The 25,613-nt window shown below is 40.7% G+C and overlaps 1 protein-coding gene across 3 annotated transcripts in view; it reads right to left on the bottom strand.

Annotated features, from left to right (window-relative positions):
- Positions 1-25,613, bottom strand: part of LOC144516752 (low-density lipoprotein receptor-related protein 1-like) — a 90,996-nt gene that overhangs the window by 57,764 nt on the left and 7,619 nt on the right. For all 3 annotated transcript variants that reach the window (XM_078248333.1, XM_078248335.1, XM_078248334.1), the window contains exons 2-6: positions 17,845-17,967; positions 7,836-7,973; positions 3,650-3,769; positions 2,890-3,018; positions 2,499-2,762 (exon numbers count right to left, since the gene is read on the bottom strand). In XM_078248333.1, coding sequence (XP_078104459.1) covers positions 2,499-2,762; positions 2,890-3,018; positions 3,650-3,769; positions 7,836-7,973; positions 17,845-17,967 — 774 coding nt within the window. The remainder of the gene's footprint in view (positions 1-2,498; positions 2,763-2,889; positions 3,019-3,649; positions 3,770-7,835; positions 7,974-17,844; positions 17,968-25,613) is intronic.

Here is a 25,613-nt window from a genome sequence, read left to right as displayed (position 1 = left end):
GCATGCTTCCTTATTTCAGCAATACAGCTCTCAATCCTCATAATCAGTCATGAACATCCTGTCCATGCTCCTCAATGCAGCTGGTTCTCCCTTTTGTCTCTGTCTGTGTGTGTGTGTGTGTGTGTGTGTGTGTGTGTGTGTGTGTGTGTGTGTGTGTGTGTGTGTGTGTGTGTGTGTGTATGAATGCTGCAGTGTGTGTGGGGGGCAGCGGTGGAGAACCCAGCTGAAGCTGTTGGAATTTCCTGCAAATTCTTCTGGTCCTTAAATTATCAAGTCCAATGTGAGCCGAGGTTATGCTTAAAGCTGCATAGTTATAGCAACAGTGATAATCATTGTTCTTGTGATCATAATTATTAAGCACAAATACATGTTTTTCCTAATAGGAAATCTCCATATCAGTGTGGCACTGTCTCCATAATTTTGAGGAGGATGTCTTTTTTTCCTGCATGAGCCTGATTGTCCTGTATAATGTGCCAATAACAGATGTGGCGTTAGCAAGGCTCAAAATAGACAGAGAGGTGCATCAGGCTCAATCTTCCTCTTATTACTGTGAGGGACACCAAAATGTCTTATGCATAATTTTCATTGTTCAGAGCTTGCCTGATATCATCTGGTTTGAAATGAACATATTTTGAACTGACAGCTACACCGCACTGTGCGAGCATGTGGAAGACAGAGCTGCCAGACTGTCATCATTCGGCCCTTTCATTTTCTCTGATGGTCCGCGCCGAGAGTCATTTTAGTCATGTTAATGCATTCTTTAGTCACATGGAAAAGGGATGTGAACAGAGACGAGCGGCTGCATGCTGAGTGGATGTGATCGGGTAGAATGCTTGTGTGCAAGTATAAAACAGAGAGAGAAAGGAGAGGAATAAAGCTGAGCTATATGATTCCATACAGTTATAGTAAGTCTGCATTATACACATTATATAGTGTTGTGTACAGATCAGAAGTAGAGTTCAGGGATTGTGGAGAGAACCAAGTAGGGCAGGGCAGAGAATATGCCACAATGACTAAGTGAGTAAGAAATGCAATGTTGTTTTAATTCAAGGCAAAGTCCTTTAATTAATGTTTGCGGATAAATATGACAATGCAGATAGTTCTAAACCATCTGTCAACCAACTTTCTAAAAGATACAATGACGCATTCCTGCTATCTTTGTGTGAATACATGTGTTGTTTCTGGGGCTGCTTTCCCTCTGATTCACAGTGAAGACAAGCTGCCCGAAAACCAGGCTAGGAACTTAAAGTAAGGAAGTGACAAACGGAGAGAGGCGAAGCGGGAGTGGAGGTTTTTGACCCGCAGATTGTTATGGTTAGGTAGGAGCACACTGAGGAGCACCCACGTCCACACGCCTGCACTCAATCACGCTCCTTAGATCTCCAAGGTCTGTCTTTTAGTTTTATTTTTACAGGAGAAAAGACTGAAACGAAACGTAAGACATGGAAAAACACAGCTGCTTTTAATGTGCTGCCACAATATATCTCTGACTCACAGGCTGTGCACAAGCACATAGGTATCAATGCTCAGTTCAGTTTTGGTTACATTTCTGGACATTTTTTCTCCACCGTAGATTTGACTTTAAAAGTAAAACACATTTGAATTCACTCATACCAACAAGCCCAGCCAGATCGCCATCTGCAAAGGATGCAAACCTGACAAACATGATGATTCAAGATGAGGATCAGCCGAGGACTGTAGCCAAAGGTTGGGCTTTGCTACTGATAGGTGGTGGAAGGCCAAAGGCAAATCAGAATGACTTATATTCTGATTTGTTAGATGCATGTCACATAGACAGACATCTGATTCCAATTGCATTCAAAAACATCTGGTTTAATGTGGTTTTACTGCATTTACCAGCACATGCAAAGGCCTATTTCTAGTAAATACGGTTTGGACGTGTGTCCAGCAAACTTGTGTCAAAACAAACTTCTAGTCAGCTTATTTCATAGTTTCAGGTCCACCTGCTGAAGGAGCTGTAGGCGAAATGGATTTCTGCTGTGCCACTTTTTTTTCCCCTGTATTTTCATCTTCACTCATCTACTGAGCTATCAAGTCTGTGCTTCTGTGCCAGACGTGCATGAATAATGGAAGCACTGCAATGAACTTTTCTCAGTGAAATACTATACAAATACATTCTTGCTCCAAGAGATAAAGTGTGACTTATTGGGCAAATATACATGAAATGTATATTACATGGATATCTAATACATGAAGATTTTCTGGAGAATGGAACAGGTCTGCATTTTTCTCTGTGTGAAATACCACAGGTGGTGTACAGTGTTATCCTCCGGCCTTATATGTGGCCTCCAGGAATCAATATCCTGAAACGTTACAATGCACATACACACACACATATATACACAATACCTTGTTGCAGCGTGAGGCAATTTTTTTTGTATTATGTGTAGAGAACTGGGCTGTGTGTGCCTGTGCAGATTATACTGTGCTTTATAAATGCACCAGGGTGAAGTTGCATGCTACTGTGGTGTACTCACGGTGCAGGCTGAGGGAGATGTTGATGACTCTCTCCTCTGTGAAGCTCTTCAGATTGGGGATCTTGGCACATTTGAGGTGTGTGGATGAGGGAGCATCTCCTACATGGATCCAGCAGACAGTCTCCTGGGCATAGAGGAAGTCCATGGCTGTGGTTTGCTTGGTGCTGGTTGACAGAAGGCTGTGGACCGTGGTGCCGCTCAGGGAGGTAGCTTGGATGTTCTGGGAGTTGGCGATCAGCAAGACAGGCAAACGGTCTACCGGCACTAGAACGTGACATGAACATAACTAACGGTTAACAGGAGGAACGTAAATAGAACATCCGCACAGTCTCAGTCAGGACAGGATTACATTCAGTCCTGCTGCTGTCTGCTGCTGTCTGCTGGTCCTTACCATTCTTAGCCTTGCATGAGCGGTTGTCTGGTTGGGACAAGTAGCCCTCCACACAGGAACAGGTGTAGGAGCCTTCAGTGTTGGTACAGGACTGACTGCAGGTCCCATACAAACTGCACTCGTCAAAATCTGAACCACAGAAACCACAGATGGTCTTATTGCTCAGGTATAGCAAATAACAAATTCTAGTTGAGAAATAGAACAGAAAATGCAGTACAAATGAACATATCCACAAATGGGACATAACATTGCTGATTTAACTTTAAAAAACTAACAATTCTGTGTCTTATGCCAGAATAAGTTAGTGATTCATTAAACTTGGTGTGTTGCAGAAAATAACCATTATAACAGTGAGGTTGTTGCTCATCGATGCCTGTCACTCCTCTATAATGTCAGTGGCTGCTAACATATGAATGTTTCTAAACAGGCTTTTGTGGGAAATGCTCCATACTATCAGGGACCCTGAACTACCCACTGTGTGTTCTGCACTTGATTCATCTTTTCCAAACGCCTGAGTAAACACAGGTGCAGCTTCGGATGCTAAAAGACAGTACTGATGTGGAGTTACCGGAGGAGATAAGCACGTAAGCTTATGTCTGTTGTCGATGCAAAATTCACATCCTGTCATGTTAGCTGTCTGCCACTTCATGCAGGCATAAAATACAAAGATCAACTTTTTTTCCTGACTTGTTGATTAAATACTTGCGGAACATACTTAACCGCAGGTATCACGGAAGGTGGCCATTGCAGAGCAACTCACCTTTGCATGTCTTTCCATCTGGGCTGATCTTGTAACCACTCTTACAGTAACAAGCAGGCCCTGCTGGAGTCACCGCACAGTTTTCCTGACAACCCACGAGCGTGCAGTTGGGCATAAACTCTGGAGAGAGACAGAAGACAGGAGTGAGTCTTTTAAATAATGTGCGTAGGAAGACATGAAGTCATTGATGAAGTCATCACGACAGTCATTGTATAAAGAAGTGACTTAAGACCCAAGGTGTTTATTTATGTTTCTTTCTTGTTGATGACATTGTTATTGGGCTAACACTGCATGAATGATTTTAATAGGAGGTAGTTTTGTGCTTAATATGTTTAACAATCGATTCAACATACTGAAGCTGCCGTTGTACACTCTCTGGGGAATATTTACTGCTCAGCTGGGTGCTGAAGAGTACAAATACTTGATGTGTCAGGTTAAATTGTTGAACTATACTCTGCGGCCTCATCCTGACAATGAGGCACATAAAAAATAAATACAACACATTCAGAGTCAGCTCAGTAACCCATCAACTCATCATCAGCTTCAGAACTGGCTAACAGATGTGATCTACAATGTGGTTGTGTGACTGATTTCAGAAACGGACAGCCTCCCAGATAGAATTTTTAGATCTGTCCCTGAAAAGAAAAAATAAAATCTATCGAACCAGAATGCGTCAGCGATGACAGTGACAAGTTCAGCATTGAAAGACTCATTCAAGCTGACAACTGGATCATATATGAACAACAGCTCAGTACAAAAGCAGCAGAGATAGAGAATAACACAAAAAAAGAAGTGCTAACAATGTGGATGTAATGCATCATCACGCCAATTAACCAGGCTATTCTATGCAGAACACAGTGCAGCTACTGTACACGCATTATAATACTACTACAGTAATGGTGTAAACTAAAGAATAGTTCAGCAGACACAGAGGTGCAAGCCTTGAGCTTTGAATTACTTGTGAATAACAAATGAAACATCAAGATCATAAAAGGTGACCTGCCTCTTAGCATGCGGAACCCCCTACCTGAGATCCACAAGCAAACTCACTAACCTCTTTTAAATCTCTTCTTAAAACTTACTTTTTATCTCTTGGCTTTTTTGTAACTGATGGTATTTGTTGTAATTGCTAAAATTATTTTGTCTTGTTTTATAACGTGTTTATTTGTGTTATATCGTGTTTTGTATTTGTATTTATTGTTACTGTAAAGCATTTAGTAACTCTGTTTTGATAGGTGCCATATAAATACAGTTGTTATTATTATTGTTTTTATTATTATTTACATCCTTATTTTATGACGAAAATATATAATCATCCATAAATCCATATTGTGGATACTCATTTTTGGTTCTTCATGGTCCTGTAGAATTCTGTAGTAGAATTATGAGTGGAAACAATGTATATGCACAGTACAGTGTAATTGATGACATTTATACTAGTAATTATAGTTGTGGCGGCAAAGTAAATTCTAAATTTAAGGAACCAATTTCAGTAAAGTGATTTTTAATAATAAGAGTTCCTGGATGTCTTCAGCTCATCTCACATGTAATAACAATAACAATATTTATCCCTGTAGTAACAGCTTTTTGCTGTACCAATCATTATCGATATCAACTCTAGAGTTGTTTCCATCATGACTGAGTGGTACAGTACACGTGCAATCACTGAATGTCAGCAAATTGAATCTAGAAAGAAATATGTTTTTTTTGTTTAGAAAGAAATATGTTTAATCTTTGATTGTGAATTAGTCGCATCAAAATGTTATTTTTACTTGTATGTTTTAAATCATTAAAATATGACATCCTTTTAAGGAATGTTAAGGTGGATTGTTCCTTAAAGTAAAACAAATATTACATACAAAGTCTATAAATGGAAGACTCAACAGAAATCAATGAATACTTCGGCCCTGAACTCAAAACCAATACCTTCCCGCTAAACCCCGAGCATCTCCAAGGCTACACACACATCAAATATAGAAGGGCACAAACACAACACGCTACAATCACACCTTCCAATCAGCTGACCGACGCATAATGGAATCTCAGTAGAGTTTTCAACTGTGCACTGCACATCCTGTGAGAGATAAATCAACACACGGTGAGTCATAGTCAAACAGACACAGTCGTGTCAAACCAGGCTGAGATCTATCAGTCACAAGTGATTCACTTTGCCCAGAAAACACTGGCAGACAATTCACACTAGCACAACACCTCCGGGGAGAGAGAACAAGGATCAAGTATCTCACCACAATTTCAAGATTAAAGAAACAAAAGCCCACAGTCTTGGTGTAATACTGTACAGCAGAGGTGGAAGAAGTATTCAGATCCTTTACTTAAGTAAAAGTACTAATGCCACACTGTAAAAATACTCTGTTACAAGTACAAGTCCTGCATTGACAATATTACTTAAGTAAAAGTATGTAAGTACCAAAGTATTAAAAGTAAAAAATCCTTTTTAAAATTTAGAAACTGGAAACGATCTAAGCAGTTCTGTGTTTAATCGGCTAATCATTTCAGCTGTACTTGTAGGCCGTTATATTGTTGGGTAGTTTAATTTATAATGTGTTTTGCGTGCAAAAATCTTAATTTGTAAAGTAACTAGTAACTAAAGCTGTCAGGTGGAGCAAAAAGTACAATATTTCTCTCTGAAATGTAGTGGAGTAGAAGTAGAAAGTGACATGAAAAGAAAAGACTCAAGTAAAGTACAAGTACCTCAAATTTTTATTTAAGTACAGTACTTGAGTAAATGTACTTAGTTACATTCCACTATTGCTGTACAGTGAATATACAGTATTTCTGGACTAAAGCAATCAATCATAGAGTTAAACTTGAAGAAAAAACTAAACTAGCTTTTTGCAAACTAGCATTTTCAGCTATTATCCCTGACTTTTAAGTGATCTGCTCTCTATGAGAATAAACACCCAATGAGTTACTCCATGTAACCAGCGTCCTGCTGCCAATCCCCACACATTAAATCCGCATTGAATATTATAGACAAGTACACAAGTCTTCCTGCTGCACTCCAGAGGCTTGCTGGGACAACCACAGTTCAAATTACAGACATGCCCGGAATTTTCCAAAACAAGTCTGAGCCCCGAACAACCGAGATGTGTTTAGAAAACCAACATGGGCAACAATGTAAACAGTCAACTGTGACACATACCACGACATATTTATTTTGAGCAAATAAAAGTACAGAAAATTGCTCTGTTTTGGTTCAGAATGCATACCACTTCCAATCAAATGACCCCTGACCGGAACACTCATAACCCCTTAGAAAATAAAAGATGTCAACGAAAGATATCTATGTTACATCTCAGAGCCTCAGGATGAAATAATGATTTCATATTTTCTTAGATTCTTAGTTGTTGAATTTTGTACAGGTTGGAGGTAAGAAAGGCAGTTGTGCACGTATAAAGCAAAATGGAAATTTATCATTAAAATACACTGTAGGGTATATATCAGTGATGCAGCAGTAATGATGCCTAATGGCTATGTAAACATGTATATGACATGTGTTAGGATTTAGACACAAAGTATATTATATATATATATATATTATAGTATATGGATGGACAGTATTTGATTGGTCTATCATCAGTCGTGTTCCTCTGCTAAACTTTTGATAGACATAACTCCCAAATAGAGGAAGTCCTCAGTTCCCTTCAGACCTTCACCCACACCAAAGTTTTTTGCACAGTCAAGTTCTATTTTCAAATCAGTGTGGTCAACTTGGCCTGCAAATTCTTGTACAAGATATTACTTTGTTTAGACTCATCATATATTGCTTCCTAGTTTGGGGTTTCAATATGACAACTTCCCTAATTTAATGTGTCAAAAAGAATAAATTAATGAGCATCTTGCTCCACATATACCCGGACAACGGATGTCAAACATGCAGTTGGTTGTGTCTCCGTACAGCATACAGAACTGCAGCAATAAAAAAACAACACAATATGTTTACATTGATGTGGTCAATCAATTTGTTACTGTGACTTTAGTGTGAAGATTAAGGGGGTGAGACAGAGACAGAGACACAGACAGGACGGACAAGCACAATCAATGTATTTTTAACCTGCACACTTTCATATTGCATATCCCAAAAATATGTGTGTGTGTGTGTGTGTGTGTGTGTGTGTGTGTGTGTGTGTGTGTGTGTGTGTGTGTGTGTGTGAGACAGTGATACCTCTGCAGTGTGGTCCCTCATCCCAGCCGTCAGTACAGTCTGGAGCCCCGTTGCACAGTTTGCTCATGTGGATGCAGAGCTCTGTTCCTCCACACTGGTACTCATTGGGAGGGCAGCGTGATATGGTACTGTGTGGACCTGAGGAAGACAAAAACAAGTATGGTTGACTGAAAAGGTGTATAATAATCCTTTGTATAACTGAATACATGTTTATCTACTCTACACCATCTTGTAAAATGTCATACCAAACTATTACTAAAATTGCACTGTACCGCCTTACCTGTGAACACTCAAGCTGTGCCACTCCACAAACCCTGACAAACCGGTTTGTTTGGAGCCATGACGGCACAGCACAGCACAGCACCGTGTATTTCCTAAGATTAATCTTACCCTGGGATCTTCATATGTCATATGCCTTCTCCCTTGGTCTCTTTCATCCATTTTGCCTCGACTATAAAATGTTCAGTAAAGCAGAAATGCTACAAAATCAATCTTTATAAAACATTGGCCTTTTATTCTGCCAGTGGATGACAGATTTTCTAACAGACAACAGGAACTGTGTCTGACAATGTATTTGTCATACTGAAGCAACACCGAAATGTTTCTCTACCATCTCCCCCAGTAAGTGCACATCAAGCACATCTGTTCCTTCATATTTGTGGATGCCACCGCTGTGGTGGGTCTCATCACAAACCATAATGCACCCAGATACAAGACAGAAGTAACCTGGTTGTGCAGCAAACAATCTGGCTATGAATACACACAAAAAAGATCCCTTATTGGAATTCAATGGGCCAACTTAGTCCTGGCATATGAACTGGAAAAACTCTTAAATATTATCAGGCAATTACAGGACAGCAACACAGGACGTTCCTAGATGTGGCAATCAAAGATGCTACAAAATTCATAACAAAAAAAGTCTGACTCAGCAGAGTGATTGATCAATCACACGTTGTAGTAATTAATTAGAGCTGTGTCATAATTTCGGGAAAAAGAGAAGACTTTGTACAAGTTGGGAAATCTTATACGCTGTGTAAGCTCTTCTTGTACCACGTCTGCATTCATGTTTTGGAAACTAGTATGCTATCATATACTGTCTCCGCAAGAACATCACAATGGCAAATTCATCCCCGTGTACCAGACAAAGTTCTGATTCTAAAATGATTTGTTCAAGAAAGCAGGCATGTTGTTTGCATTGGTTCCCCTCGTTTCCTAATGTGAGCTGTTCTGTTCCTTTACCTTGTTTCCTAATACTTCAGCCTTTACCTTCTCATCAATCATGAATTGACATTCATCTTTTCCTCTTGCCAACTTAGCAGACAGAACCATAAGGCAGAAATTCAGAGAACCGTTCTGGCCGCAAAAGATGGCCACAAGAGAAAACTAGCAGGAACTAAAAACACACCATTGCCCTAGTTGGAACTGGCCAAATAACTACCTACCCTGTACGTCTACAGCGTACACACATCCTTCCCACAGACAAAACACCAATAAGCAGGCCAGTGTAGTGGCATGCAATCCTGGTATAGTAGTATGTGCTAAAAGAGGACTTTGGGATCCCTGGGAAAGAAAACATATTCATCTTGAGTGAATATGAGTTTGGCCAAAAGTGAATGTATTGCTAAAATCACTGCTTTTCTGCTTAATGGCCTTATTACTGAAATTGTTTTCTTGGATGAGGTTTCCTGCCTTGTGACTCTGACCAGTCTTTTATCCACATAAAGAATGACTCAGCACAACTTCCAACTAAATCCAACCAGTCTATGTGTTGCCAACAACTCTGTGCTCTGTATGTCCAATCTTCTGTCACCACTGTTCGAGTCTGTGAGATGCCTGACCAACTACAGTATATACCCGCCGGAGACAGTGACTGTATTTTGGCACAATCATTATGACAAAAGCATACAGCTACCCTGATCAATAATCTCCTTACTGGTACTTTTAAAAACTCACTAATTAACACATTATATCTTGTGCGTTTATTTCATGTCTGAATAATCACTTCTAATTACATTGGGAATTACGTGCCTTAACTTTTTCTTGGCGACCAGTTTCCTGGCAACCTAGCAGTGAGAACAAGACTCGAGGAAGTCCCTGCCCTCGACTGATGGTCTAAGTGGCCAATGGATTAAACAAACAATATACTGTACAACATGTTAACTGGTCAGCTTTAGAGGTATATATTTTTAGAAGCCAGGCTAGCTGTTTCCCCGTGAAATCCAGTCGTTGCTGCTAATCTAAATCCCGCTATCTGCTAATATCTCTATGAACAGACATCTGCATATGAATGCAGCATCTGTAGGCAACAGGAGAAGATTTTGGTATCGGAAGTGTTCTGATTTCCATTTGTAGTCCGAGTAGTATTAACCACATTTGAGTGTAGTTGCATGCAGGTAAACAGTATGTGTGGAAAGCAAAAGACGCGGAACGCATTGCCCGGAATTCAATCTCAGAACCCATTGGCTATCATCTGATATCACCTTTTTAAATATATAATAATATATATATCATATATGTTGTTGTTGTCACAGTGGCCTTGAGCAAAGTAAATTGAGTAATAATAACAAATGAAACAGGAACTTGACTGATTAAAGGAATGTATTTGACTTTATCTTATCGTCTTATTTGGCTCTTGCTTAGGATCAATGTAATACCAATTTAACGAATGTGCGGGGATATATAGGTCTTTTAATGGAGTCAGACACATTATCCCAAAAGAGGGGACACAGAGGAGGTAAATTCCCAACAGAAGCAAATAAGTCTATTTCTTTCTTTTTATAACAAAAATGCAAGAAAGATGCATGACAACTTCCTTCCTTCCGTCTTTTTATTTTTTTTGATGCATGAACTTTATTTGAAACTGATCACTCCTCTACAGCGCTCATCATTCTCAGCCCATGTGGAAAGTCAAAGTGTTGGCCTTACCTCCTTCTCCTCCTCACCTACTCTCCTTCTTTATCTCCTCCCATCATTTTCCCTCCAACATCTGTTGACCCATTTACATTAAGTGTATAAGAGGGAGGGCAGTGTGTGGAAAACAAACACAGTGAGAAACAAAGAGAGAGAAAGTGGGAGAGTATACAGAGAAGACCGAGTGGAACACCTCATACACAGGAAATGGACAGAGCCCCACAAGGCTTCATTCTTGAGCGAGCTGGCAGTGGTCGTTGGAGCCGCAGTGGAAAAGGCATTGCTAATTTGAATTAAACAGGGTCTTTTATCCCTTTTATACATTCCTCTACTGTGAGTGAGCCAGGTTAACAGGCCCAAAACCTTTTTTTTTTTTTTTTTGAGAAGTTTCTATTTGCTCTGTTTCTCTACACAGCTCGTTGAATAGGTCAGTGAAAGATCTACACAGGCTGGCTGGTACAGCTTCAACTATTCTGTACTTTAGCTCAATAAGGGCACCCAAGGAAAAGGAAAATCATCATGGTGTTCCCATCATCATCAACTCATACAGGCTATCCTTGTGACAGAGCCAGTGGGTGAAAAACAAGGCTGAAGATTGAATTATTCTTTTCCTATGGAGAGCTAGAGATTGTTCCAAGGCTTCACTCCTCTGCTACAGACGTCATAGACACGTAAGCAGATGCCAGGACAGATTTACCTTCTTCCATAGGTCTGTCTGACGCAATAAATTTGTCTGAGCAGCTTCAATCTTCATCAAAATTGCGTGCAATACCAATATAGAAGTGATATTTACACCTGATGGATACTTTTCTACAGGCAACCAAGTCACTAGGCACACAAAGCCTTTCTGCTATCAAAAACAACTGCTGTATGCTGGATTTCAGACACTTTGCACGAGTGTAGCATTTAAGTTGCTATACATAGAGGTAGATCACATGCACTTTTCCAGTACTAGGGAGTGAGGGGGGCGGGGGGCAAGAGAACTAAGGCCATTGTTTGAATCACACAAATCGGCTGTGACCCCTAACAAAGCAGGCTGAGCTGCAGTGTTGTAAGCAGCGTCACGTGTGAGGCCTGATCTGAACTGTGGCACGGCTACATGGAGGGAGAGCCGGGGAAATGGCGAGGGCCACGGGGACAAAGTGGTGAAAGGGGAGCTGGCACTTTCTAAGTATGTGGTGTTTTAGCATTAATATTTAAAGACACATTTTCCTTGCTTGGACAGTTCATACTTTCATGACTGAGTTTGAGATTTATTCATCTTTGAAACGGTCTCTTGATTTGTGTCTCCTCTCCAGTGGCGGAAAAGAGGCCCAGCTGACTGAGAACGAGTCAGGATCTGGGTCTGGATCAGGCTGTACCGGAGCCCAAAGCTTGTTAGGCTGTGGGGATTTTCCATTCACTAGTTCATGCTTCCCCTCAGTATGGTAGTCAACACAATGCTTGTTCAACCGATAACAAACACACAAACAAATAATGAGATACTGCCAGTGCTAACACATAAAAGGGACTTTATGTGGGCCAGAATGAGGCCAACTGAGGCCAACTGCCTTGAGTTTCTTCTAAAAAACTACAGACGCTTCAGCATATGAAACAATGGCAGAAACACACATACAGGACATATCCTACTAACAAGCAAGATAATTAAAAAAGAATCCTGCTACTTTTCACAGACATCAACCATCCAGATATAGCTGAATAATTTAACATGTTGATCCATGAATATACCTCATGAATAAATAGTGTTGCACCGGTTTACTGCCAGCAGCTCTTAATGACATACTAATACTGGGTTTGTCTGACCACTGATGGCCATGTCCTCACGAACCGGCTGGCCCTCCCTGTGATGCTCTTGGCCCACATGACATGATTTCTTGGACGGAGCACCTGAATCTTGACCAATAAGCCCCGAGCCCATTGACCTCCCTCTTTCGTCTGCCCTGACAAAGAAATGAAACTCCAAACAACTAGGACACGGCACTGATAAAAACAAGACAACACCAGAGCTTCATTTAGGTTAAGAGAGGACAGAGTGGCTAATATCGGAGTGTGTTATTTTCATGTTGCCACTCAACACAGTCTTGTCAAAAAATATCACAGGCAGCAAGAGAGCAGGCACAGCAACAGCTAGCCACAGAGCGCTGAGGGTAACAATACTACAGTTTATTTCTGACAGTTATCCTATAAACACTTCACTCTGCAGGTGGAACACAACACATTAACCTGCCACTCCAACCACACCTTTAGGTGCCGCCAGAAGAAGTGGGTTTATTTTCAGCTACATGAATTCCCTTTGTCAAGGCGGCAATCACATCTTGGTTTAACAATGTTTTTATACAAATTGACTGCATTGATGCAGTTCAATATAACCATATCTGGCTTTCACTTTGGTGGCAGACTTTATGCCTTCTCTGATGATTGGATATTTGGCTCTCTTTCCTTACCCCTTTTCTTCCAAGATATCAAAACCACATTTTCATTCCTTCCTGGGGGGTTTCTGGGGTGGCTGGCAGGGTGACAAGCAAAGCAGGAAGGCTAAATCCAGCTCTCAAAAGCACAACAAACTGAGCCTTCTCCAAACACAGCAGCAGCACCACTGCTCCTCAGGGCACAGAAACCACTAAGCAAATAGTTCTATCAGCAAAGTAAATTGCAATATTCATACAGAACAACACCACCACATACCCCCAACCGAATAAATAGATTGATCTTTATCTGTATTTTTATGTCATTCATCCCGCACACACATTTTTCCACAAGCTTATGCATAAAAGGACAGATAATTAAAAATCAAATAACACACAGACACTTTTTTGTATCTCTTTCTCCCTTTTTCTCTCACAAACACACAGATGAAAGAAGAAAAATAGATCTATTTTCCACTGAATAAGGTTCTTACGTAGTGACTCTATTTCTCAGATTGAAAAGACTTATTATTTGATTCATTCGCCACCTATTTCCTCATAGTGGACCGAGGATTAACTTAAAACTATTTTTTATTATGCAAGTGTTTCTTGTAAGGAGCAGAGAGGGGCCATGCTGCTGCCCCCAGAATAACTTAAGATCTGAAAGGCATTTAGGTCTGTTTTGGCTTAGAGTTCTTACCCAGAAAACTCAAGACTCATTTTAATCATCATAAATTAAGCGCCAAGCCCCTCTCCAGACAGTCATTTTTATTTGTTACTTAGGGCACTAGAAAACTAATTTAAAGGACAGACGACTAATTATCGCATAGAAAAACAGCTTTGCAAATGACAGGAACGGCCCAAGGGGGTCGGAAAGGAGGATGAGAGTAATCGTCACTGTACGAGCCAAGAAACCCGAGGAGACAGAAATCAAACAACCACTGCAGATGATAAGCTGTGTATTCAATAATGCAATATCCCATACCGGATGTAGTCATTTATTACTGCTACTAATCAGACACAAGGTAGTTAATACCTTTAACAAGCAGGGTGGGGGGGGGGTTCAACATTCTCCTGCATCATAAACCCTGCTCTATCTCTCTTCTTGTCCCAGGCTTGCTTACAGTCCCCCAATACACCCTCGCCTGTCATAAGGCTGCCTCTGTCCTGCACCACCCCCTTCTGCGGAGAGCCCTGCTGGTATTACATAATGGTCTTTTTAAAATGTAAACCCCTGACACACTTTTCTTGGCTAAACACAGACCGGACTCTCTTGTCCTGCTTCAAGGGGCCAGCTTTGCCCTCTCTACTGCCCTAGCCTCAAGTCCTCACATCAGGCTCACCACAACCTTTTATTTATATATATATATATATATATATATATATATATATATATATATATATATATATATATATATTCATTCTGCAGTTTCTATATATGTCTTTAATTGGTCATTTTGAGACCCTCATGATTCTCGACATGCAATTTTATTTGGCACTGCTAAAAAAATGTGCTATGTGTGCTAAAAACAACTTCATTTTAATTTACTCCTATCCTTGTGAGATGAAGTCATAGGAGACTACAGATCTTACATATAATTTAAATTTTAAATTGAGGGGTGCTTTGGATTCTTAGGATGATGATAGTGTGCGTAAAAGAGCAGATTGCGTGGACATGCTCTCACACCTGCAGCCAGTTCTTGCTGGGACAGGGTGCTGCAAGGCGACAGACTCTTTCATGTTGAGCAAAGGTTGTTTTTTTCTTGATATGTTGATGGCTATCTGGACTGGGTGGTGGCGGCTTTTAGGAGACAGTGGCAGGATCAAACAGATCACTTCCTCTTCCATATGTGAACAGGAAAACCACTGGCTTTGGGTCAAAATGACACCATTGATCAAATATATTCTCATTGTGACTGCTGTGGGTCAAACACCTGATTAAGTAGTCTTTCTTTTGAAGGCAGTCTTTCATTTCTTTTGAGTCAGTGAGACGCACATTACATCATGAACGATTGTGTTTTCCACTCTGAAAGTGGCTATTACAAAAGTGCTTTATCTCCTAAAGAGCTAATTGCAGTCTAGGTGGGAACTGTCTGTAAAACTGCCCTTATTACAGCCCAGGGGCAGAGGACATCATGTCAGCGTTACACACTTCCTGTGTTTCTAGGGCACACTCACTGCACGTGGGAATATTTCAGGTCCCCAATAAAGTCTAAAGCCTGAGGAGATGGAAGCTCTATGAGAGCCTCCACCCTTCCCGAAGGCTATCAAGACAAAACTAAAACTGCATGGTTTTCAATTGTTCATTGATTAGGAATGCAGATCAATGCTCTAAAGGTCAAGCCCAGACAACCATTTTGTTTTTGTTTTACTCTTTCAGTATCCCTCTATGCCAGTCTGACCCAGCACCCCGGGGTACAAAGAACAGCATTGTGGGGGTTACACAGCAGGGCAAAGCAGCTGCACTGGACAGTGACCGACTTCACTGGCAATAGCCAACACACTAACAAAGGCCACTGTGAAGCTCCATCCACACGAGTGAATAAATAAATCTCTCTCATGCATCTTTTCAACCAGAAGCATCTGCAAAAGCACCTTCACAAAGGGCACATTTATCAGAACAATAAACTGCAAAGACTTCTCAGTGTATGGGTGATGTACATACAGTTTGGGATACATGCTCATAAAACATATGATAACATGGCATTTCAATCAGTTTTAATTTTCAATCCTTGTGGCAACTCTTTTTTCTGTATACATCTGATGAGCTACAAAAACTGTTAATCAACCATATTTAACTGGGCCGATATTCATTCAGTACGCCACAGCTTTGACATCCAAGATCTGCTCTGCATCAAACATCATGTTTTTAAGCTGTCCAATTTTGGTTTGTTTTTTGACAGTTACAGACTAGAGCCTCGGGAAACATAGAGATAGATGGGGAAGACGTGACAAAGATCTGAACAGAATGATGGATGTTGTGGTTACATTGAAGTAAATCTTTTGAAATGGGTCACACATACATACTTTAATTCTTTAAGTCTCACTCAAACAATAGTAAATAGTGCATTTGTTGGGGACTCATTTAATCGCAGATTTGGTCCACTAGCAACGATTTACAGCAGCAGGACCGTGTATGTGGGAAATGTTCATCGTAATGAAGAAATATGTCACCCAGTGTCACTGTGCGGCTCACTGATGTAGTTGTACATAGATTTTGAACAACAATGTGGGTCTTTAGCTCAGAGGAATATAAGGCTTTGGCTACTCAGGCAATACTTGTTAATAGGATCAATTAATTGATGGTTGTCTTTTCAAGAAGTTTCTTGACAAAAAGAAAACTACAGTATATTGCCAGACTTATCCTTAATTCATTTCAATCAAACAGAAAGAAAGCCACAATTCCAATTAAAAGTACCCTGACAGACTAGTGTTTACTTCAACTTTTGTAATGCATCTTTACTTGCCACGTTCCTCAATAACAATCTCAAAACAAACTTCAACAAAACACCTAAAGTCTGAGGAAGCAAAGATAAGGACTGGTAATTTATTTTGTCAGACTCACTTCTTGATTGAGACACTAAGAAACATCAGGTCCCTACAGCATAGGTCCGTTAACTGAGAATTTGGCAAAAGCTAAAGGGAGTAGCAGAAGACTGGAGGAGGATGGAGTCACTGTTTTTTTCTGTCCCAGATAGAGACACTGAAGAAGGCTGTCCCACAGATGAGAAGGGGGGAAAAGAGCAGGTTGTGAAAAACAGCAGGTTTCTCCATTGCTCTGGGCGAGTCTCTAATGACTTCCAGACCTACTCTCATACAGTCTCTGCGTCTGGACTGCAGCGACAGCACTCTACGTGGCCTCACTCACTCTCTCCCAGGCCACTCCCCACCTCAGAAAAGCGACAGACAGACAGACAGACAGACACACAGACACACACACACAGACACACACAAACTCTCTCTCTCTCTCTGTCCCCCCTACCCACCCAAAGCCCTCTGTCCTCTTAGAAAACTGAGAGACTGACCAAAAAGACACTGCTGCTTTCATCCTCTCCCCAGGGATTCAGCCTCAAAACATCTCCACGCTAATGAAGACTTTCAAACGACGGCTGTTTTTTTGGTTTTTTTTTAGTACTACTTTCGGTTTGGCTCATGACTGCATCCTCTGTGGGTCTCAATGCGAAAAGAAATCACCTATATGAAAAAAGATTGGGCATGACAGAACTGTTTATAAGCAGAATTATCTCTCTCTCTCGCTTATAAAACATCCCATTGTTTTCTCCAGCCTGGCTGTGGTTAGCCAAATAAATCTAATCAGTCAACGTTAACTTACTGCTTTTAGAATGTGTTTGGAGGGATCAAACGCTACACAGACATTAGCATATCTTTGCTATTACAAAAAAAGATATCGATCTATTTCTGAGGCGGTTTTAGACTTGGTGACTCCAACTGTGGAATAGTATTCAAGTCAAATCAATCTACATAATTTTCACATTGCTAAAAGAGCATCTCCTGCACAGATGGGTTGAAGATGTTACATGAACCAACTTTGCATTTTTTTAGATAATTAAAATCAAAGGTTCGGCTGACATTTCAGTTGTTCATTTCACAATCAGGGTACACAAGAAGGTAGCCCAAAGTGTTTGGATACAATATATATTTAAACTCATCATTTTATATTTTTTAAGACTTACAAACATCAGGCTCCTCGTCAGAGCCATCTGGGCAGTCCTTCTCCCGATCGCAGCGCCAGCCCTTAGAGATGCACGTCACACCGTCTTTACACACAAACTGCTTTGGGCTGCAGGTCTTTGGAACTGAAAGGAGACAAAGAAAAAAGTGAATTAATTAAAAGATTTCTGGTAGAAAAATAAAGAGTTCCTCTTGTGTCGGTGATCTTTATTGCTGAGGTCTCATTAGCGAGCGGGTCTGTTGTGTTCAGAGTCAACAGTGGCCCTCACTGGTCCTAATTAGGTCTTGGAAAGTTGCTACTTGATGGAGGGGATAGAGAATGGATACACAAAAACTCAAACACACACACATAGAGGCATTACTTAAACTTGCTGTGTCTAAATATCCAGGTCAGTGTTCATATGCCAATATTGGTGATGCAACCTGTCTGGAGGATATCAAAGAACATCTTCTTCTGTGGATTGCACCCCTATCATCCATTTCTCCTTCAATCCAACCTTCCGGAGAGAGAGAGAGACAGAGAGACAGAGAGACAGAGAGAGAGAAAAAACTGCCCACTCCAGCCACAGCCAAATGGGGGAGCGTATTCAAACCCACACTAATTCAAGATCTCTCAGAACAGCAAGTAAACACTTTAACACACACACACACACACACATACACATACACATACACAGACACACAGACACACAGACACACAGACACACAGACACACAGACACACAGACACACACACACACACACACACACACACACACACACACACACACACACACACACACACACACACACACACACACACACACACAACAAAGCTGAGTCACCCAGGGGCAGTCAGGGAAAGCTCTGAGTTGAGGTTTATACAACAATTTACTGCTGAGTGGGATAAATGAAAAACAGTTATAGTCTGCTGCAACTAAAAGGGTGAGGTGTGCACTCAGTATTTGGGATTTTACTAACTTTATTTGAAAATGTTAGAGCTGACCTCACCCTTGTAGCAGTCTTTCATTAAGCTGTCATTGAAAAGTAAAGAAAAGCAAAAATTAATGGATTGGCTACTTAGGCTATGCTATTCGTATTGTCCTGGTTTCATAAACAAGCCTTTTATTTCTACACCCTCCATGTTATTTATTATTAAAATGTCTAACAAACTCAATTTATGGTGTGACTAAGGATAGCACAAGGGCTAACCACTTTATAATAATGTGTGCACACTCCCAAGTTGTAATAAGGATGACCGTATTTACATTTAATGTTAGCTTTCTCCAGTGGTGAAGGACATCTTGATATGGAGCACAACCTAAATACCATGAATTCAACCTGACATATTGCTGCACACATTCACAGACTCCCCACTTATCCACCTCTCTACCGCTGTGTGTGTGTGTGTGTGTGTGTGTGTGTGTGTGTGTGTGTGTGTGTGTGTGTGTGTGTGTGTGTGTGTGTAGAGGGGCATCTTATTCTCTCTCAGAACTCAGAAGGATTTGAATTATTCATGAAATGCAATCAGGCCTGTGTTAAAGCGTTTCCTCTTTGCCGCTCATCCCTCTTCTTTTGTGCGTGTTTATTTGTTTGTTTAGAGGTGTCAACACGAGCCATAGCAGGCAGCTAGTTGCGGTGCGTCTGTCTATTGTCTATTGTTTATTTAGACATGCTTTAACTCAACGTGCTGTTAACTCGGCTTCCAATAATGGCTGTGGGATGAGTGCACACCTGACAACCACAATATGCTGCTGACAGAGGCATATCAGGGACCAGAGGAAGTAGGTCAGGAGGTTAGGGTGAAGCCAGGCAACAATAAGTGTTACTGGACCACCAGCTCAGCTAGCTATGATGATAGGAGAGAAGCAAAGGGAGTGAAGACAAAGTCCACGTCCAGAGCCGCCATTACAGTCAGCCTCAGGTCATCCAATCACAAAAAGATTTTTTTTAAATATACAGTAGTTATAAACATAACTGCATATATGTTGAATATTGTGACGATTGTTTTATATCATTTAGGCAGAGGCAATGAAATTTCTCTTTTTGGCCATTTTTCTTCTCCCTGCACACTACTTTCTATTGTTAGTATTATGCCTTTGGTCTGAATTTCCCAATAAAACAAACTCAAATGCTAAAAATCTAGACAGCACAAACCACACCAGTGGTCAGGGTGGAGAGTACAGACAATTGGTACATCTCACTTCCTCTAATTGCATCCACGATTCCACACTGTGACGCACTTACTATTGCCAGCGCTGTTTTAAAATGAAAAGTATGACAAACATCCACACCTGCATTACAAAACGTTAGCCTATTCCGTAGAGATTACTCCAACCACAGTTTGCAAGTGGACTTTACTGCTCATACACTGAATGCATGTGCCATTTATGTTTAAGAATGTATTATTTCTTTTGCATATGTATGTATTGATATTCTGTTACATGATTTAATAATCCCCTTTATGATGTGAATTAGAGTGGGACATGCCTGAATGGAAATTACCGCCGGTAGATGGTTAAAATAAATATTAATTGCTGGATAACAATAATGACCTGCCCTCCTTCACTTTAATATTATCTGTAATAATAATAATAATCGGTTCAAAGGGGAAATGGCAGATCATGAAAAAAAAGATGAATGATTGAGGTTGTTTATGGTTTCTTTGTTAATCAGACCTACAGTTAACAGCCATCCAATAATTTTAACCAGACGGTCAGAAAAGAAATTATTCTAAAATTGGCAGTAATCATATGTATTAGCACACCAACAGTATAACTGAAAAGTGTAACTTTCTTCTTCCTTCCTTTTTTCTACAATTGCTTTTGGGTCTAACATTTTGAGCAGATAATTTTACGTGATGGATGTTATTGCTTTTGGTTGGTGGTATGGAAATATTGCATACGTACTGTAGTGTACAGGTTTACTGCATGTCAAGCACAATCAATACGTCTCTGGAGAACATTTTAACACATTTGACACAATCAGGATTGAACCGGTTTAAAATATCTAAGTTTAAAGAGAGTCTCACTGTTTTGTGAACTAGTGCACAATACAACAGGTGTCATATGTATTTGTCCTTTGTTTCAAAAGGAAATGATGCAGGGAGGAAGAGTGAATGAATGAAGCAGAAAAAGATTGTAAACAGATGGAAATGGCACATGATGACATAAGAGAACAAGTTGGGTGAACTGCAGCTATGAGAGAAAATGGAGAGGCAGGGAAGCAAACTACAAGTCAAAGGGGGGCAGGGCTCTCACAGCTTGGGGCAGGCCTGAAGATCTAAGAACAGACTGAGCTGGGCTGGGGTACTGAGATGGGATGGAGGAATGTCACACATGCTATCAATGAGCTGCCTGTGTGTTTACCAAAATGGTGGCTGAGTGAAAATGCTTTGGGTCATCGCCATTTGGGCCGGATTACAAATCCACTGCCCTCTGCCCCCGCCGCTGTCTGATGGTCCTCCAAGATGAGCTCCGTCTGGTTGGGAGGAAGAGTCCTCTTCTAAAGCAAACACAAGCCTCGCCCCCAGCCACAGCCCCATTTCCTCCGACACCCACAGCGGCGCTATAAATAAGTTGGAGGTTGGCCTCTGAGATCAACCAGGGCACTACAAAGCTCCAGCAGACATTTAGACTACCGCCTCATCACGCACCACTCATTGGCGGACTTAAAGTGCTGTCAACAGCAGAGCTGAAAGGGGGCTTGAGCAGTATGGAATCCGGTCTACAAAGCAGGCAGCGTAAGGTATTGCACCTTCAACTGGAAAGCCACCATTCAAGTGAAAATTTGCACCAGCTCCAGAACTGCTGTTCTGTAACTTTTCCAGTGCTCTTACCTCACAGTAGAGGTTAACCACAAACCAGAATGTCAGGGATCAGTTAAGTATCTGCAAACTTGCAAACATTGTCCATCTATCAGCCCCAGTATAACACGAATCTACAGCCATGCTAGCAGCTATGTGATGCTGATCTTAGGTACTTTACTTTATGATCTTAGGCTTTGAGCTCAATGCTAACATCATGTTCGCCATCTTGGATTGGTGTGTTCTAACATTTGCTAATTAGGACTAAACACAAAGTACAGCTGAGGCTGATGTCATTAGTTTTGCAGGTAATGGACAAACTAACATTTTTACCTGATGATGGTACAAGATGAAAAGTCAGAGGATGTCCAAAGTTATTACAAACCATGGCATGGCATGGCAATCCATTCAATAGTTGCAGAGACATGTCATTTCAAGCCACAAATGTCGCCCTCATGGAAGCAATAGAGGAAAAGTCTTATAATCATTACAGTTATAACAATCCATCCACTGGGAACCATTAACTGGTGGCACTAGAGTAATTGTCAGGGGATCACCAGTCATTAGAATTCATCCTCTGGGGACCCTAGATATCCGTACCTAATGCCATCCAATAGTTGCTGCTGAGATATTTCACTGAAAGCCAAACATTTCAACCTGTTGGTGAGACACCAAAGTCTGTAGGATTTATCCTCTGGGGACCATGATTGTCTGTACAACATGTCATTGTAATCAATCGAATAGCTGTCAAGCTATTACAGTCTGGACCAAAGTGGTGGACTGACCGACAGACCGACATTGCCATCCATAGAACCATGCTGTTGGCACGGCTTAAAAAAGCTAATTGAATACTCTTTTTACACAATACTGTGCACAGATGATTATCTTCTTTCTGTTTTTTAAGTATCATTTCATAACCCTGGAATCTACCTGGCTCTGTGAGGCAACAGACTTGGGTTTCCCCTGTACTTGTATAAACATAAGTCACTCACATGCAAACCTTGTATATGTCAGAATGACTGTTAGAGACTGAGAAGGTCAGAGAGAAGTACGACGTAGGCATTGATATTTATTTGTGCATGCATAAATGCATGGTTAAGTTGCAATGTCTGCTGAGAAAAAAAGTTTAGTCTACTGAAGATAGCGTGTACTTGCACTAAAGCACTTTCTCAAGGGGAGAGGATGGTCCTGCTATCCCGAATACTTTTCACTGTTAGGACATGATAAAGCTTTGTTATCTTTTTAAATATTTAGAAAAGGGAGGTTTATATGAGGGCAAGATAAACAGCCTGAATTGTGTGTAATCAATCTTGACAATGACGCCCACTTGGCCAAACCTTTAACTGGGCCAGATTAACATGAAGACATGGCTACATTTCTTAAGAGAATGTGACAGAAATAAACATTATAAATGCTGCAGGATATGAATGATAACCAATTTGAACCAATCCACAAAGAATATTAAGTGAACATTTTAATATTTTGTGTTCAGCGGCACGACAGGCCTGATGAACTTTCTTTTTAGATTTAGTCGACACAAGACCAAGTTTGGCCAGTAATGACACGGCAAACAGCCACAACAAAGCCAAAGGGGTAAGACATATAGGAAGAGACTGGTGTAGAGCATAAAGCGAGAGGGGCAGCAGGCTGTTTTGCTGACCTTTGCACTGACCTGACCTGCTAAGAGCCAAAAAACGAAGGAAGTGTCTATATTGGGCCATTTGGCTGCGGCCTGCCACCTCCTCATCCTCCTCCACAGCTTAGGCACAAACACTTCAGTATTTTGCAATGGAAGAGTGAGAAGAAGGAAGAGGGAGGGAAAAAAAGTTTTCCAATTTGTCATGTTACAAAACAGAGAAAAAGAGGCCCCAGCTGTGCCTCTTAAATAAACCTTTCCGGCAGAGTTTGGAGGAGCTGTAGAAGTCTAGTCAGTAGAGAATAGAAGTTTAGACCGAATTTAGACATGCTTACCATAGAGAATGAACGACAAAGCATATTCATGTTTACAAAACAGTCACCATTATTATATAAATATTTTGAAAGATGGCATCAAGAGTACAAGTTCGGGGATGTTTCTGTCTGCGTGTATAGCTGCTCGACTGCTCACCCCCTGGATGAATGTTTAATTTAATCATGTTTTTATGAGTTGTGAGACAGTCTGTGTGTTTGCAAGTCTATGTAAGTATGTGTTATACATGCACTTAGAGCTGAGAAGAATTAACATCAGGAATGTGCTCATGTCTGGTGATTGTTGCCAAGTAAAATGGGGCTCTGCCATGCAGGACAACACGGTCCTGCCTGCGACCGTTTGGATTTTACCGGTCAGATCTGAGCACAAACCCTGTCAACCTACACAAGCCTTTGCGGTAGTGAGAGGCAGAACCTATTAAGCCAAGCAGAGTAATCAAATGTGAACTTAATTAAGAGCTATTTGGATGTCTGGCTGAGATTCCACCATGTCTCAGCCCCAGAGTGGTAATCAACCAAGACTGCTATTTGTACTGCAGTCAGTGTGGGAGCACACAGGGAGGAGGCTACGATTTCCTTTACTTCCACATAAGGATTAAATCACATTCTGCAGCAGCGTTGGGGACGAAGCAGAAAACCACAAGGTGTGATCCATCATTATAAAGTTAGTCAGTTTAGACAAATCCCTTTGCCACACCACTGCTAGAGCACACGCTGTACGTAGCTGCACAGGGAGTAAAATGACAATTAAGCCTACTTAGTATGCTGCCTAGGGAAACATATTAAAGAAGATTATATAAAATTCTTTAGTGCCTTTTCATAAGACCGGTAAAAGTTTCAAGTTTCAGTGTGACACATAAGCTATTTGGAATGTGACAAGATTCTATAGAACGTTCTCTCACATTCACTATGCATATGCATATGCAGAAGTATAATGAGCACTGCTAACGACAGCTAAAGCTAACGACAGCTACAGCTAACGATGGGTTCTCACCAAGATTTTGTGATGATGAAGCCTTAAACAAGACATTTGATAAGTAACACAGTAAATCCTAATCACTGATCTGAATAATGTTTTACAGATTTTACATTTTGAGTCTAAAGTTTGCCGTTACACATTTTTGGACTGCTACATTTCTAATAAACTGACATGACAGTTAGAAGGACTTTCAGTCAAAGAGTTTGACCTTTTGGGAAATCGCCTATTTGCTTCCTGGCAGAGTGTAAGATGAGAAGATCGATACCTCTCTCATTTGCAGCCGGTTAGCTTAGCTTAGCATAAAGATTGGAAGCAAGAGGAAACAGCTAGCCTGGCTCTGGCCAAAGGTAACAAAATCTGCCTACCAGCACCTCTAAAGTTCACAAATTAACTAGTTATATTTTCTGTTTGATCTGTACAGAAACCAAAGTGTAAAAACTATGATTCATCTTTTCAGCTGGGTTATGTGCTGGACATTTTCTTGGCTGTGAGCAGTTGCCAGGCAACCAAGAAGCAAGTTACTGCTCCCAGCCAAGACATAGTCGGACCGTTAACCCTCCATAAGAGGAGTGCATGGGCGTAGGAAGCATTGAAAATTTGGGTGTGACAATTTTAAGGGGGGATCTGGGGGTCCTCCCCCAAGAAAACAGAGTAAATGTCATTTCCTTGTGCATTTTAACAGATGGTTTGATGCTTTTAAGATATTAAAAAGCTAAAAGTACAGAAATTGATACGATGACTAATTCAGAGCCAACTTTAATAATAAACCAGTCATTATTTATTTAAAGTCAATTATCTCTTTATGCTTTCTATTTAATGAATTTATTTAATGTTATCAAAGTTACTGCTGCCAGCCAAGAAATAATCTGGCCCGTAACATTCCATAAAGGAGTATGGCTAGGTAGATTTTGTTACCATCGACAGAGCCAGGCTAACTGTTTCCCACCGTTTCCAGTCGTTGTGCTAAGCTAAGGGAACCCTGCTAAGCTAAGCTTGAATTGAATTAACTAGCAGTCAGCTGTAGCAAACAGCAACATTTAA

Source organism: Sander vitreus, chromosome 4 (assembly GCF_031162955.1).
Source record: "Sander vitreus isolate 19-12246 chromosome 4, sanVit1, whole genome shotgun sequence".
NCBI classification, from domain to species: Eukaryota; Metazoa; Chordata; class Actinopteri; order Perciformes; family Percidae; genus Sander; species Sander vitreus.
The sequence above is the reverse complement of the archived record's forward strand: the minus strand, read 5'-3'. Positions and strand labels throughout refer to the sequence as shown.